Genomic DNA, 15,937 nt, shown 5'->3' with positions numbered 1-15,937 from the left:
AGAGCGACAGCTCCTCCAGCGTTGCTTTTTCTTATCGTTCTTATCGAAGGTTCTGGATAGGAAAAGTTTTTTCTTCCTCCCAGGCACGCCAACAAAAATAATAAAATAAACAAAAAGGACCCAGAAGAGAAGCGCTGAGTGAAGGACGGTGATCCAGCAATTCAGCCAGGTAGCTACTTTTCGATATATCTGTTAAAGATGCGGCCTACTCTCTCGCTTCTGCAGAATGCTCGGCTGACCCTTTACTCCCGCCTGAACTGTGGCCTATGCGAGACCGCCAAACTCACCCTCAACAACCTCCGGCAGCGAAAGACTTTCGAGTACGCAGAGATAGACGTGATGGCCCCTGGGAACCAGCAGTGGAAGGACATGTATGAATTCGATGTTCCCGTTCTACACGTTGAGAAGACACTCCCCAATGGCCAGCTGAGCGATCCAAAGAAGCTTTTCCACCGGTTTACCGAAACAGAGGTTCAAAAGGCCATTGATGAATGCTAGTGTATATATTTCATATATCTCTAAGCCAGGAATCTACAATTGCTAGTTTTGAGAGGATATCTCTGAATTTACTCTCCCTTTGCGACTTTCAAGCTCTGACTGAGGAAAATGGGAAGCGCAGTCACGTCCGAAATAACAGAGACCTATGGTACTCGGAACCGAATCAGCAAACGGTGACAGCACGAAGCTGAAACAAGGAACAAAAAGGAAAAGCAGGTCTCACCATGTGGAATCCCTGGTCAATGTACTTCTTCGCGAACTCTCCGGACGGACAGTATATGCCTGCCTTCTTCCCATTGCCTGTCGCGGCTTTACGGATTCTCTCGATAGCGATCTCAAGGTCAGGATGGAACTCGGCAGTGACCACAGGCCGGCCAATGTTATTTCCAAGATCCCATGGCCCGACCAAGAGGACATCGACTCCAGGTACTCGGGCAATCTCTTCGACCTATCCATAACTTAGCAGCCTGTGTGAAGTACGGGGTTCAAGAAGCAAGGCGGATTGTGCAGGAGGGATAAAGGGTACAAACATTGTCAAGGGCAGACTTAGTCTCTATCTGCACGGCTGTTATTAAAGCGTCATTCGCATGCTGTAGATATTCTATCGGCGACACATTGCCAATTGAACCCATTGCAAACGGGGCGCCAAACCCTCTCTTCCCTACTGGAGGAAACTTGGCCGACTGGACCAGCTTCCTTGCATCATCCGCCGTCTCGAGAAGTGGAACAAGTATTCCATGAGCCCCAGCGTCAAGTGCGCCTATCTCACTACCATCATTATCCATTTCCCCCGTGATAAACGCTGTATTGACCATGAACATACGCTTGACCATCCACCCCTCGTTGGCCGCAATCCTGACAACAGGGCTGACTCCCGTAGCCGCAATGACTCCTACCGCTTCATGCATTTGGGCATCTATATTCAATATCAGCATCCAAGAGCATACTCAATCTTACTCTAAATACCATGGTAAAGTACCATCGATATTGCCATGCTCTGTATCAACGAGAACCCAGTCGAATCCGCATCTCGCCATCACCCGGGAGAGGTTGGCGCCAGGGAACATCTGCCAGACACCGTATGCTGTCTTCCCTGCCTTGAGGACGGACTGGAGCCGGTTTGCAGCCTGCATTGTAGCCGCCATTTTTGAAGCGGTGGACGTGAAGTGTCTATTCCCTAGTTAGCAAACGAAGAAGAATATCTGGAGCAAAGCGTGAAATACAGAGAAGTTCAACCACTGCCCCGTTGCGCTCGGCAACTTGTATATCTAGTTCGTTGTAAATATACGGAAGACAACGCTTCTCCACCCTGCGGATGCTATGCAAGTTTAGGAGCTTAAGCCGGCGCCGCCCGACAAGCCGACATGGCATGACAGCACAAGCATGGGCATGGCAGAGCACCCCACACAGCAGCTGTACCAACAAGCTATTGGTATACACAACCATAAACAGATCTTCTTTATAACTTATGCTTTATTACAAAACAATGTCCTTTTCAAGCCTACAGATTGATTAATAGGCTACTATCTGATCTATATAAGTTTCGGGGGCAACGCCGGATGACTAAGCCTAAAGCAGCTGTACGCTATCATACACTGTTGAGCCTCCGAGGCTATACGGTTCATCTGCGGTTAAGCAGTCCATATAGGTTTCAAATAGAGGCACCTCCGCTTGGTACTAATAACCTCGGCCGCTCTCTTTCCTAAGTATCGAAGTTTTCCACCTCCCTGTTGACGGTATAGGGTGCATAGAGGGTACTGCCAATCCTGGCCGTATATGACAAGACTGAGTAGATAAACGCTCAAAGACGCCCCATCGTTTTATCCAAATAGTTAAATGAAAACAGAGAACTGTCGCATCCTTGTTGTAGTAAGCTTCTCAAATTACTATCCTGTGCTGTGAGCTATCTTAGCTTAGGGATAAAGAAAATGACGGCGATGGTCATACTGAACAAGGCAAATCATTTGGCAACGTTTCCAGCCAGGTAACATCATTTATCGGTTGAGCATCTGATTCCCTGTCCTTAGCACGGGGAGGATTGGTGCTAGCCATCTCAGCCACGCTATTAGCGAGGGACTTTATGGCAACTAGGTATGTTCCAGCCTTGGAATCGAATTTTCGATATTCACTAAATAGTCCAGTGCATTTTTCCCAGGCATCTTCCACAGATTTACTGCCTCTCGGTAACTGTTTGATGAGATCAACGGGACAGAGACGAGCAGCTAGAAGCACGAGAGCGCAAATGAAGGTCGACGTAATATTTTCCCACCAGTCAGGTATCGGTGCCTGATGATCAATTTTCCCGTCGGGATGTTGATTCTCTGCCAAGCAATTTATTATTTCTTGGGCGGAGAGTATGCATTTGCAGGCGCCTTTCAGAATTATGGTGTGTATTATAGGTGTATCAACAATTTCGCAGGCTTCGCCTGAGCGGTTAGAGGTGCTTTTGCCCAAGAGTAGATCCGGCGATGCAGCAACAAGAGCTAGAAGAGGCCGCCACAAAAGGAGTCGGATGCTGAGATACCTAACGCGGAGAATGTTATGTTGTCGTTTTGCAACTGGACTTTCTAAGGAAGAGTGATTGCTCTCGGGCAACAAAAAAGGAGGAAGAGCGGCCATCCAGTTGCACAGCTTCCGATCTGCATTTAGGAGGGTGGTGAATTCACATATGCCCATTAGCTTATGGGGGTGATGCGTAATAGGGCGAAATTCCTCTTGCACAGCAACAACATCTTCATACCTCTCCATCAGGCGGGTATAAGCGGTGAAGAACTCTATAATTGATGGCCGTTCAGAAGAAGCTGCGGGTTTTCCCCCAAATATCACGTCGATGTATTCATTTTCAAGGGGCGTTGGAAGTGGTGTTTGGAAGGATCGTGGGGTTACAACTGTTTTTGAACCCAGGTTTAGAGCTATCGTCCTACTTACCGGTCAGTATGGGCCCAATCAGTGCATGAATCCGATCGAACCAACCTTTCTAGAAGAATACAGCTGTGCCAGAGCCTCCTCGCAAGCTCTCTATCGACTCTATCTTCAAGATGCTGGCTTCCTGAACAGAGATGAAGCCGAAGTGATTCAGCAATACGAATTGCAAGTCCAATAGATTTCCACGCAGCGTGAAAGTTGTGGATTGCAATCAAGTATTGGCTGGCAAGAATATGTGCTTGTATAGTCGAGAAGCTATCTGGCCCCAGGGAGCCTAGTCGAAGGAGGCGTTGTGCCGTGTTGAAATAATCTGAGGCGTCAAAATAGGGATCAATGGCAATAGAGCCCAGTGCAAAGATCATGTTAAATATGCCGAGAGAAATAATTTTATCATCTCCAGAATTTTTACTTGTATATAGTTCAATATACATAGCATGCAACGCTGGGAGATGAAATACTGGCAGGTTAACATATTCACGAGTAAGGTATATCGCAAAATAACGGTCTGCAATTGAACGAGGAGGTCTTATGAGATCAAGCGGGTCTGGTTTTATCTCCGTAATTCCAGGATTGTCTTTCTGTAGTAGTGATAGTCTAGCAAGTTCTCGTTTTGCTTTCTCGCGATAACCTGGTTTCGAGGTGTCCGTCCTATGTAGAATCGCTTCTTTGAGCTCGGCTAGCCATGTAGATAGATCTAGGGTATCTTTATCCGTGCCTCTGGAGTCAAAACTCTCCACAATCTCAATAGAAGTACTTCGCGGCTCTGGGCCCTTCTTTCGAGACCGCTGGAAGAGCTTCAGAAGGTCTTTCGTGTTTGTAACAGATGCAGACTTCTCAGTAGATAGGTCGTCCGCCTCGCTGTCAGAAATATCATCCGAAATGACACTTGAACCTTTACTAAACAGCTCCCTGTCATCTGCTTGGGTTGATGGCCGCTTTATACTTGCAGGCCGTGTTGGTAGGGATAGTCTTGGAGATTTAGATGGTCGTCCTGAGGGGCTAAGGGGAGGCCGTTGGGTTGGTTTTAGGCTATAGAGACAAATTAGTTTATACGGCATTCCTTTGATGGTTTCTGTGAACATACGTTGATGAAGGGTAACTGTATTGGCAAGGTTCATTCCGTTGGCGACACGAAGTGCAAGCTATTACCAACGGTAAGCTCTTGCCAATTTACTTTTCATTTCTTTTTTTACATTTTCGATTGCATACATGGTAGTTCGCGATCACATTTTTTTTTCCTTCTCCTGCAAATCAGACATGAATTGGAGGATAAGGCAGGAAGAGAGGCTCTCGTAGTTGGCGTTATAGAAAAGCTGCACTTGGAGTTTTTCTTCTCACACGAACCGCAAACTACCGAGTGATGTTATTATAAGCAACCACCTATAGGAAAATAATAAGTCTTACTGGGTGTTCGACCGTCACATTTGCTATGCGTAGAGCGGCAAGATTCGCAGGTCTGCGCTTTACTAGCCGACTTGGGCACGACCGTCCCGGACTCTGCTGGGTCTTCGGAGGATGATGGCGAAATCTCGGGTTTCATCTCTGAACAGTGACAAATTAAGAGGCTATTGAACGGCCTGCATCCAGCCGTCAGTTGCTATTATTATCCGTTCATCTGCTAATTATCTTCAGTTAGCCATTTGAGTACAACGTATGGAGAGATTCGCGTCAGTTTCGTTGTTGCAAAATTAAGGTTTCATGGAACGCCCGTTATGCTTGCTTAGTCATCTAGCAGAACGGGATATATAATTTCCGGTAATTAGTTCCAGCTCCTATTGGTGGATTTTGAGGATGGAACCTTACCTAATCAATCACCATTGTTAACGACGTTAACGACAAGCTTCTTCCAGCTACAAGATAATAGCACCAGCAAACGTTGTGTTTCAATCCACCCAGTGAGATTACGTTAGAAACCTGCTATTCAGCTGGACGACCGCTGTAAGCCAACACCAAGAACAGACAATTTATTCAGCAACCACCACAATCATACATCATCGATGCTACAGTACTCATTTTACAGTACGCGGTTGTCGAAGTATCAGCTATCCAAACAAAACATAATACCCTCTAGAGATTAGCAGCCTTGCCGAGCTTCTTCCCTTCGGCCTTAAAATTCTTCACAAGCTGGCGAACGGCAAGATCAAGGAGTACATCTTCCGACCCTCCTGGTATCCGAGCTCCAGGGACATCACGCAGTATTTCTAGATCAATCAGTAAACCGCCAGTTAACCAAGTGGAACAGGGAAATAGAATCGGGCAAATCAGAAAAATTACTTACTCTCAACTAATTCTCCCTGGCCAGACTTTGTGAATCCAAGTCCCCCAAAGAGCAAAACCGCCACCTGAGCACACTCATTGAGGACCATTCCAGCCTTGGCCTTAGCCAGAGCAGTCAAGCCGCCCAGTCTCCTATCTCCCTCGACCTTTGGCATGTGGCTCATTTGGTATAAGAACTGCTCTACCCAAGCCCACATGGACTCTAGTTCGGCACCAGCCTTGGATAACCTGTGCCTCACTACAGGCTGGTCCATCAGAGTCTTACCAAAGGCCTCGCGCTTCATACAGTATTCGAACGCGGCGCTGAGAGCTACTCGAGCCTGGCGAGTGACTCCAACGGCAATTGTTAGGCGTTCATGGTTGAAATTGGTCATTATGTACCTCATACCATGTCCCTCTTGACCGATGAGGTTTTCAACCGGCACTTTGACATTGTCTAGCTCGATATACGTGGTACCCCCACAGACTTGACCTGAGACCGGGAGTCGACGCATCGTTACGCCTGGGTACCCCTTCAAAGGTACGACTATCATAGATAGCCCTGTTGGCCCTGGTCCGCCAGTACGTACAGCCATGGTTGTGTAGTCTGACCAGATTCCATTCGTGATCCTATCAGGTATGTGAGCTAATTACGTCTCAATGGACTGTAGTGAATTGCACAACAGGGACCAGGATATACCATTTCTTCTCGCCATTAATAATATAGTACTTTCCATCTGCGCTCTTCTCTGCAGTGGTAGTAATATTTGCAACGTCACTACCTGCGTCCGGTTCGGTAATGGCAATACACGATCTGACCTTGGCAGTTAACATATCGGGAAGAAATTTCTCTTGTAGTTCCCGGCTACCAAATGCCAGCATGGGCGGGATTCCAAATGCAAACCCAGCTGTCAGTGAACTCGGGGGCCCACTCAGCCCGCATCTTGACATCTAATCAAAGTCAACACAAGTTGGTGTGTAGCACACTAGTGTGTAGCCACTGACCTCATCCAGATATATACCAGTGTATATTAAATCCCAGTCCTCAACCTTGACACCCAAGATATCATGAATATTTAACTTCTTCAACCATGCAACTGGTAAGGGAGAAGGCAGGTTTGGAAGTAGCATGTTGTGTTTGGCAAATACTTCAAACACATGAGGTGGAACAGTGCCCTCCCGCTCCCATTCCATGGCATGGGAATGCAAATGCTCCCAAATAAATGCTCGACATGCCTTCTGGAACTGACGATGAGCTTGCGTGTAGTATGGCGAGGGAAGACCACAGAGGTATGGCGGTTCGGAGAATGGAACTGGATTTGGTGAGTTTGTTCCCATGTTATTTTATCATTCTCACAATATTTCTGGTTGAGTTCAAAGGTAATGGAATAAAAAGTGTACTAGTACTTTATATCAAAATGGTCATCAATAAGACGAACTTCGTCAGCTTTAGGATGAGGAGGAGTGGAGCCTTGTGCCAAAGCCGGGGGTAAGCTTGACTGGGCAGAGGCAGGAATCACGTGGATTCATTTGGACCCAGCGGCTGAAAATTAACTAGTTAGTTAGTTAGGTAAGCGTGCCAGCAAGGTTGACTCCTCCCGAGGTTGGTGCCGCTAAGCTGTAACAACATCTCCATAGCTGAAAGTGCAAAGAGAAAAAAAAAAATCCATATACCCCATAATATAAGGTCAAAGCAGATGGTTTCCTTCATATGCTGAAGGTTATCGACTGTGAAAATGAGTTCCAGACTCTAGAACAGAGCTGTTTGGCCTGAAAATCATCTCGCCTCGATTATATCCTTTCCCGCCTCTTTACGGTTGACGAGCTATGACTTCAACCTTGACCCTGAACCTCTTATTACACTGAAGTACCCCATACTTGGATGTGTTTGTTTCTTTGATTGCGCGGTATCTCTGGAAGTATACTCTATTTGGTACATCTACCAACACCTTTGCTACCCTCTATACCCCCGAATTCCAGGAACAGATGATATCCCATGCAACTTCTACTAACTGCCTTTTACACTTTGCTCATCCCAATATTATTTAGACACGCTGTTTATTCCTATTATTGACTGTAGCACCGGGCAGAATCAGATCAATCCTGGCGAAAGTGTCTCGTTCTATAAATCGTCTATACAACCACGCTACGACCTTTACCAAAAATTAATATGGGCCTCAAAAATGCGTTGACTGTCACGCGCTTGGACCTCGACATGATGCCCTAAGCTTCTATAATGCTTACACCGGGCACCGCTTGGAATGGTGAAATACGTTTCATGGTTTTGATTATCACTACGACTATCTTGATAATTATAAGATAAAAAGATATTTAACAATCTCCCATATACATACAACACCTAAAATCAGAAAACCACTTGCGAGGCGCCTCCTCAAGACAAATAAAGGAACAGAACGAAAACGAGATAAAAATCGCATTTGACAGTGAAACAGCCAAATGGTCCACTGCCACATCATCTCCACAGCTTTGTGGTTCCAAGAATAGTGAGGCTTTGGTACCGTTTACCCAGACACATATATGTTGTTATATTGGATTGGCCATGGTGGTAGAGGGAATTGCTAGGCCAAGTCCTGTTTCTGCTGGGATGTTTGGTGGCGTTCCTCTGGTAACCGGGATTGGTCGTTGAGGGGTTGAAGGCTGCTGTTGTTTTGGCTGTTGATGGCTGCTCTTCGGCGTACCGCCGACCTCTGCAGTCGCAACAGCAGCTTCGCGAGGTGTGCCCTGGCTTGCATCGCTGACCGATTTATCTCCAGCTCCAGCTCCAGCTCCACCATTGCTGCTTCCGCCTGTACTGCTGGTAGTTTTGCCTCCTCGCTTGACCATCTTGCCCAGCACACTCACTAATTCCGCTGCATCTTCGAAGCTTTCATCGTCCATACCCTCCTGGGCATTGTACACATCTGCGATAGCTTGTTTGGCCAGGCGTCTGCATGCTTTCGAATCATTCAGACAATCATATAGATATGCGGCATACTCAAGCTTCACTGACAGACGGATCGGATGGGAGCCTGGTAGAAGCTGGTCGGCCAGTGCAGCCACATAGGTGAAACATTCTGTTGCTCGCGGGGTGTAGTCTATGGCAGGAAGAATAAAAGAAGCTGCGAACTTGGGCTGAACTGGTACTTCCAGCCCTGGAGGTTGTAGGTGGCTCCCAGCCCCAACAGGACCACCTTCTGCTGGATGGGAAGGCACTGATGATGGATCCTGCGAATTACCCCCCTTTTGTTCACCAGAGGGAACAGTTGCATTGACAATATCAACAAATGATGCTGAGCCGGGTAGAGCCTGGATACCTCGATGGTAGACACGCGGCTGATTATGGAAAAGCACAAATATGTGGTAGAACGACGCTTGCAGCTTATATGCTAAAACGCGCAGCTCCACATAATCTGCTACCATAGGATGCACATACTGCTCCACTATTATCAGTCCTTCCCTCGAAAGCCATAGGATATGATGGTATAATTGAAACGACTTTGTTTCCCTCGTAGGATCCAGCCGTCGCAGTTTTCGTGCCCGAAGCAGCTTCTTGGATAATATGACGGAAAGCCCCAAAATCTTATATAGCATACCCGAGAGGAACGGGTTTGTTTCGCTGGTTTGGGTAGCAAAGTGACCAAGAAATTTTTGGTCTACTTCTGAGGATGCCATCCATATAGCGAACTCTATGGGTTCGGTGAAATCCTGCCATAAGCGGGAAGCACAGATTAGTTCTCTGGCATAAAAATGACTTGGACTCAAGGGACCGTGGGCGGAGATGTTGATCATCTCCGTGGTTGACATGATGCCACCGATTTATTGCCGGAGGTATGGAGTATAATAATATATCAAAAGGAAAGCAGAGATGAGACGGGAATGAGTGACCAGAACGCATTTAGGGTCACAGCCGGTGGCGGGGAACAAAAAATGGCAAAACATGTCTGGGTATTTAACTGGGCTGAAGGGAAACGGAACTTGCTCTTATACTTTGTTTTTCCCTATGCTCGTTGCTTTTCGGGGATATTCTTGTGACTGGCGGCTAGAGAGGAAAAAAAAGGCAAATGTGGTGATCAGGGAAAAAAAAACCGGGCGCTTACCTCTTAAAATTAGCACCAACCGGCAAATTAAATATCCTCCTGTCTGGTATCCAAGGCCCTCCTTTGCTCGCCTGTGTAACCAGTTCTCTGAAGTTGACAGGCTGTTGGATGTCAGAAGTCGCAAAATGGGGTTCGACGTCTTGGCCTCAGGAGTAGGAGCAATTGTACATCAACGACTCGGGGTCTTTTCTCGAGGAGCTCAAAATACCCCCAAGGCGTCAGGCGAGGCGCGATCTATTTAGAAGCTAAGGACCGAAGCTAGATGCTAAACTAGATCAGTGGTCCGCCAAGGGTCGATAACTATGGGGTCCTGTGTTCGGTATGTATGGCTGGGAAGCGCAAATCAAGCCGACGATGAGCGTGATGTCTATGGTACAGTACTCTGTATGTCTCGAAATGATATTCGATAGCTGGTTATGGTCAGTCGGTGGGAAAATAATAGATCGAGTCCTGTATGAAGTCGTCGGTAACTGAAGCCCGGTTCTAGTATACAGTTCTCCGTGAAGAAAGTAAGTTATGAAAAGTAGGTATCGGCAGACTATAAAGGATGTATCCTTCACTTAATCATCAGCAAAATTCACACGCACGATACAAATGTATGGAGTTACAGAGTACTCTGTACGGAGTACCCGGTATCATTTTGATACTCGGGACTGAAGACGTACCACAGTTCGACTAACTAGCTCCACAGCAAACTCTGGGTCGCCCTGAGCCCTGCACCAGAGTCTGGAGATGCGCAACGAAGGTGAGAAACGAGAACAGACGATCGAAGAAGCTGGCAAAAGACGTGTATCCGACTCAATTCGCGACTCATTATCGCCCTTTATACTCTCCGGCTGGAAGTTTTGTCTTTTCTTTCGAAGGACAAACGGGGGTCAGTCAAAAGAAAGGAGTTAAAAGGTCAATTCAGGCATACGTCAGGGGAATTGAGCAGCCATTGAGCCCAGTCTCATCGCTTGAAGAAGTCTTTCTTTGGAGAGCCCGAGTCGAAGTGTCGGTAAAAGAAAGAGTCGCTGCCCAAAATACGACCAGGGGAAAGGAATAAAAAAAAAAAAAAAAAAAACGATGAATCGATCAATTCTTCTCCATAATCCCAGCGCGGCTTGGTTTGTGCCTCTCGGTGCCGTCACTGTCGCTGTCGCACAGGAGTAACCCGCTGGTCTGGTGGGAGTAGACGAGCAGCGACTCCAAGATGGCGATGGTGATAGTTAATACTTTGGTGAGCAGCTGCAGGGGGTAACTAACTACGGCAGACAGAATTCGAGAGTCAGTATATTTAGAGAGGAAAAAGAAAACACGAGAAGCCTCGCTTCTCTGCCTCTTCTTCCCTCTTCTTTTCTGGCTGTCTCTGCTGGTCTTCGCTGGCGGAGGATCCCAGCCCCAGGGCCTTAACTCGCTCGACTATCCCGGGGCCAGCAGCCTAGCAAGCCCACCGCCTGTTTGACGTGTCAGTCTCTCAGGCGCTCTGCCGCCCTGCGCCAGAAGACCCGACAGCCTGTCAAGGTTGCTGGCCACATCTACCGCTCGCTGTTCGCCTTGTCAGTGCCACCTCATCCTGTTCTGCGCCGCCCGGGACTCGAGGACTCCATTTTGCCCCGGAGACTGCAGCCTCAACGTCTTCATCTTCGCTGCGTCTTCACGATCTAAATTCTATCAACCTTCGGCGTCCTCGAGCGAAGGAGAGAAAAGGGCCGAGGGAGTGGAGGCTGAGCCGGGTCATGTGATAGACAGAGCCCCGTCCCAGAGCATTAAAAGCTCTCTGATATACTCCGTACTCAGTATGGTTGTATTTTATCTGGAGTCGCCACGCTCTCTCACGCCTTGCTGGCACATAGCCTTCGTTCTTCTACGGAGCATCTACGGAGTGTAAGAGCGCATTACTTCCAAACTACCAGTTTTGTGATACATTGAATTCGTTAAGTTCTCCGTTATTGAGATTCCTGATTATCTAAGATAATAGTCACCTGATTTTATCTATCATGTGACACGGACGGGTATTAATATAAGACCGAAGCCTTATTACTAATCATGATAAGACTGCAAGTGAAAATTTGATTAGTCATCTATTGCGATGCCCCTCGAGTTGAGTCAAACAACATAAAGGACGAAAAAGATAGCGAGCGAGGGGCCCGGCCCGAAATTTTTTTTATACCTACCTATCAACCTTAGCGTCTAGGCCTTGACAAGTGCGTTGTTCTCTCCATAGTTGGTCGCATACCGCCCCCTATCCTTCCGTTGTTAACAGACACTGCGTTGAGGAATCTACGAATGATTTAGTCATCTACGACGATACTTCCCCACGTGTGAGTCAACAACGAAAAGGAAGTAGCCAGGGTTACGAAAACCTCGACTCATGTTCTGTTTACTGTAGACCTCATTGTTTTTCTTTCAACTTCTGTCCTCTCTCCCAAATCCCCCGCGTGCATTCTTCCGCCCTCCTGCTGTCAAGGATATTGCTTTTGGTTGGATCAAGATGGAGGCGCCCAAGGCGGAGACCATGGTCCCAGTTTGTGAAGAAGAACAGCCTGCTGCTACTACAGAACAGGATATCAACCCCTGGGACGTTAAAGGTGCAAAGGATGCGCAGGGAAACACCCTGGCTTTCGACTATGTTGCTATTTCAAAGTGCGTTCATCCTCCCCAGGATCCCCCGTCCTCCTCATTGCAGTGACCGCGTGCTAACCATCTGAGATAGGAAATGGGCGACTAAATTGATAGACGATGCCATTCTCGAGCGCTTTGAGCGCATTACTGGCCACAAACCCCATCGTTGGTTGAGACGCGGCCTTTTCTTCTCTCATCGGGACTTCGACAAGATCTTGGACAAGTACGAATACGGCGAGCCTTTCTTCTTGTACACTGGCAGAGGGCCATCCAGCGACGCACTGCATCTCGGCCACACCATCCCTCTCACTTTTACAAAATGGCTGCAGGATGTTTTTGATGTCCCATTAGGTATTCTTCCGTGTCCTTAGTGAAACTGTTATTTGATAAACTCGTCTAATTCAATATCTAGTGATCATGCTTACTGGTAAGCCGTCATTTTCTCATGGGCAGTTTGCTCCCATATAGCCCCATACTGATAAAAAGGGAGGAAGATGATGAAAAGGCACTCTTCAAGGAAAAGCTCACCTTCGAGGAAACACACAAGTTTGCCCTTCAGAACGCAAAGGATATCATCGCATGTGGCTTCGATTTGAAGAAGACCTTCATCTACAGTGACCTGGAATACATCAAAGGCCCATTCCTCACAAACGTCTGGGAGTTTTCAAAGCTTCTTTCATTCAACCAAGTCCGCGGAGCATTTGGATTTAACGAGAGGTCAGTCCCCAATAATCCATACCTATGCTTGTGCTGTAAACTAATAAATAATAGCACAAATATCGGTCGTATCATGTTCCCTGCTGTGCAATGGTACGTTGTCCTCTCCAGGATAAAAAGACCATATAATTGACTGCAATAGTGCTGCCGCCTTTGCTACTTCATATCCAGAGCTCTGGAGCGACAGACCAGCTACAGACCGAACAAAAGCCATTGCAAAGATTCAGTGTTTGATTCCCATGGCTATAGACCAAGATCCTTATTTTAGACTCCTACGCGAAAACTGTCATAGGATGCGATTCCCTTCTCCAAAACCAGCATTGATACACTCTCAATTCCTTACTGCACTGCAAGGAGCCGGTGGAAAGATGAGCGCCAGTGATCCAAAGTAAGAATTAACTGACCTAATCACTCGTACTACTTGATCATACTTACATTCGCTCTAGCTCCGCCATTTTCATGTCAGACAACCCCACCCAAATCAAGGTAGGTTTAACCAATTACTCCGTTCCTTGTATCTGTTTGCCTATCCATTTGTCTGACACGTCCCAAGAAAAAAATCAACTCTTATGCCTTCAGTGGAGGCCAAGCAACGGTTGAGCTGCACCGTCAGCTTGGTGGAAACCCTGATGTAGACGTTTCTTACCAATGTATGTGCCGGCTTCCAACCCATTAATGTGTGACTCTTTATCTGACGTGATATCAGACATTTCTTATTTCGAAGATGACGACGAAAAGCTTAAGAAAATAGAGCAAGACTACCGCAAAGGGGATCTTTTGACGGGAGAGTTAAAGAAAATGGCTGTCGCCCTTTTACAGGAATACGTTATGGAGTTCCAAGAGCGAAGAAAGGCCGTTACAGACGAGGTGCTGAATCAGTACATGACTCCTCGGAAGTTAGAGTGGGACGGTAACCGCAACTCGATCGCGTCATCCAATAGCAGTTAAGAGCTCACATATGCCGTGCGCGACAGCTAATATTCTCTTCTCGACTTTTACTCCGACCGCCCGTCAGAGAGAGAAATCATCACTGTTGGACTCAACGTTGGCCAAGTCCCTACCGCCGCGCAAGCAAGACGACTCCGGAGACAAATTAAAAACGGGATGGAAGTGGCCGAAGTCCTTAGAAACCTTAGTCTACAGGAAAGAATGGACATGGAGCGTGCTGCGGAGATTACTCGAAGTCGAAGACGCCATTAATTGCTTGAAGCCATGGGCCACCCTTTCCACCCTTTTCAGTCTTCTTTTAGTCTGTTTCGACAGTGAGTTATAAGTATCTTTAATTATCTATAGAAAAACTGCATTATCTTTAATTGCCTCAACATACAAAAATTATTCAATCGTCTGTGATCTCTTCTATTGTCCTGTGAGAATCGAGGCCGCCTTCTTTCATCTGTTGCATCTTTCCTTGGACAAAGTCATCCATCTTTTTCCGGTCCTCCTCATTCAGCAGTTTCAACAAATCCTCGGTGGACCCAAAGTCACCATAGTACTTTGGATGTATGAATTTCCAGTAGATATCATCAAAGCCAAAGCTGTACGTTGCTGCAAGGAATATCCAGAGATTGCCATTTTCAATCGACTGCGCCATGTGCTCTGAGAGGCGGGACGACCCGGGCGGTATATGACCCTCAGCAAACTCAACTTCATACTCCCTTAACTCTTCTAGAAATATCTCTAGTCTAGCCATGTAGTGAACTAGGAAATCATCGAAGCCGGCTTCCCAGTTTTCCGGGCGACATAACAATAGCCACCAGGGAGGGCAGTAGGTAAATTCGGCCGGCGCAGTATAGCAGAATTCCCAGTCTATAACGGCGCGAACTCGGAGTTCCTCATCAACAATCACGTTGGAAGGACGTAGATCTTCACAGAACAGCGGAAACGAGTCGGGATCATGCGGAGAGCGGAAGCGGCGAGCAACTTCACGGAATAGACAGCGGGCGATGTATTTCCTCCGGCAGTCCTCTTCGTCCACCACCGCATCGTTACGTTGTGTTTCAAGGTGATGGAGATGGTCATTTGCGAGAGACACCAGGTATGAGGTCGTATCCGCATAGCGGCGCTGCGATAGTCGTTTGGGAGGGAAGTTTGCAAGCGCCACCACTTCATTCATGTTGAGAGTCAGCGCCCGCTTCCGCACCGCGTAGTACCCAGCGCGATCCCGGACAATGCCACCGATTTCTGGAAAGCGACATGTAGAGAGCTGCAGTACGATTTCCGCCATGGTGCGATAGGCCCGGCGTAAGGTGGCAGGGTCAAGGTCCAATTTCAAGGTCGATGGCACCTTGGGGTCTTCCGATGCCTTGAGATACCCAGATAGTAGCTTGCCTTCGACAAATTCAAGAATCATATACGGACCTACTTCGGTTGCGCCATACCCGAGGACGCGAGGGACGGGGATGGACGTATATCCTTCGACATACTCCATCACCGTAATTTCATCCACTATCTTTTCACGTCGAAACATCGACCGTCCCAGGGCAGGGAATCTGACGAGCACGTCAGGTCCATCCTTGAACTTGACTCGATAACAGCGGTTGAAGGAGCCTGCTAAGTATTCCTCGGCGCTGGTTGCTTCACGGCGAACGTGATGAGAAGCAAGCTTGCATGCCGACTCCTCTATGTTGTTGCTCCTCAAATACCTTAGCCAGGAGATAAAGCAGCTGTCGTTCCGCAGGCAAGCCTCGTTGTCTTCTTTCATGGCAAATATCGAACACGTTTGCTGTCTAGATCTGGCTGTAATAATATGATCGTAAATTTTTGCTGTCACGTGACCTGTAAAATTATTATTCCGTGCCCGCAAAACCCATTACGTAGATCCATTATAACCAATCATAAAT

The 15,937-nt window shown here is 47.3% G+C and overlaps 8 protein-coding genes across 8 annotated transcripts; 3 read left to right on the top strand and 5 right to left on the bottom strand.

The window, feature by feature from the left end:
* Positions 1-198: 198 nt before the first annotated feature.
* On the top strand, positions 199-498 carry TERG_12623 (uncharacterized protein; the record flags this gene model as incomplete). The annotated part of the gene is made up of 1 exon (XM_047751558.1): positions 199-498. The coding sequence occupies one exon, from the start codon at positions 199-201 to the stop codon at positions 496-498; it is 300 nt and encodes a 99-aa protein (XP_047607428.1).
* Positions 499-661: 163 nt separating this feature from the next.
* Positions 662-1,643, bottom strand: TERG_07971 (uncharacterized protein; the record flags this gene model as incomplete). The annotated part of the gene is made up of 5 exons (XM_047748859.1): positions 662-685; positions 722-946; positions 1,029-1,258; positions 1,322-1,414; positions 1,478-1,643. The coding sequence occupies 5 exons, from the start codon at positions 1,641-1,643 to the stop codon at positions 662-664; spliced, it is 738 nt and encodes a 245-aa protein (XP_047604850.1).
* A 1,779-nt stretch (positions 1,644-3,422) lies between these two features.
* TERG_07970 (uncharacterized protein) lies at positions 3,423-4,541 on the bottom strand (the record flags this gene model as incomplete). The annotated part of the gene is made up of 1 exon (XM_047748858.1): positions 3,423-4,541. One exon carries the CDS (start codon positions 4,539-4,541, stop codon positions 3,423-3,425), a length of 1,119 nt encoding a protein of 372 aa, XP_047604849.1.
* Positions 4,542-5,490: 949 nt separating this feature from the next.
* On the bottom strand, positions 5,491-7,017 carry TERG_07969 (uncharacterized protein; the record flags this gene model as incomplete). The annotated part of the gene is made up of 4 exons (XM_003231622.1): positions 5,491-5,624; positions 5,702-6,309; positions 6,380-6,630; positions 6,685-7,017. 4 exons carry the CDS (start codon positions 7,015-7,017, stop codon positions 5,491-5,493), a joined length of 1,326 nt encoding a protein of 441 aa, XP_003231670.1.
* A 1,206-nt stretch (positions 7,018-8,223) lies between these two features.
* On the bottom strand, positions 8,224-9,483 carry TERG_07968 (uncharacterized protein; the record flags this gene model as incomplete). The annotated part of the gene is made up of 1 exon (XM_003231621.1): positions 8,224-9,483. The coding sequence occupies one exon, from the start codon at positions 9,481-9,483 to the stop codon at positions 8,224-8,226; it is 1,260 nt and encodes a 419-aa protein (XP_003231669.1).
* Positions 9,484-12,249: 2,766 nt separating this feature from the next.
* On the top strand, positions 12,250-14,045 carry TERG_07966 (tryptophan-tRNA ligase; the record flags this gene model as incomplete). The annotated part of the gene is made up of 9 exons (XM_003231619.1): positions 12,250-12,401; positions 12,472-12,731; positions 12,793-12,807; positions 12,875-13,097; positions 13,152-13,190; positions 13,240-13,485; positions 13,544-13,583; positions 13,651-13,747; positions 13,804-14,045. 9 exons carry the CDS (start codon positions 12,250-12,252, stop codon positions 14,043-14,045), a joined length of 1,314 nt encoding a protein of 437 aa, XP_003231667.1.
* A 10-nt stretch (positions 14,046-14,055) lies between these two features.
* Positions 14,056-14,370, top strand: TERG_12622 (uncharacterized protein; the record flags this gene model as incomplete). The annotated part of the gene is made up of 1 exon (XM_047751557.1): positions 14,056-14,370. One exon carries the CDS (start codon positions 14,056-14,058, stop codon positions 14,368-14,370), a length of 315 nt encoding a protein of 104 aa, XP_047607427.1.
* Positions 14,371-14,433: 63 nt separating this feature from the next.
* Positions 14,434-15,798, bottom strand: TERG_07965 (uncharacterized protein; the record flags this gene model as incomplete). The annotated part of the gene is made up of 1 exon (XM_003231618.1): positions 14,434-15,798. One exon carries the CDS (start codon positions 15,796-15,798, stop codon positions 14,434-14,436), a length of 1,365 nt encoding a protein of 454 aa, XP_003231666.1.
* Positions 15,799-15,937: the final 139 nt, after the last annotated feature.

Source organism: Trichophyton rubrum (genome assembly GCF_000151425.1).
Source record: "Trichophyton rubrum CBS 118892 genomic scaffold supercont2.11, whole genome shotgun sequence".
Taxonomy (NCBI): domain Eukaryota; kingdom Fungi; phylum Ascomycota; class Eurotiomycetes; order Onygenales; family Arthrodermataceae; genus Trichophyton; species Trichophyton rubrum.
This window is presented reverse-complemented; position numbering and strand designations above follow the sequence as displayed.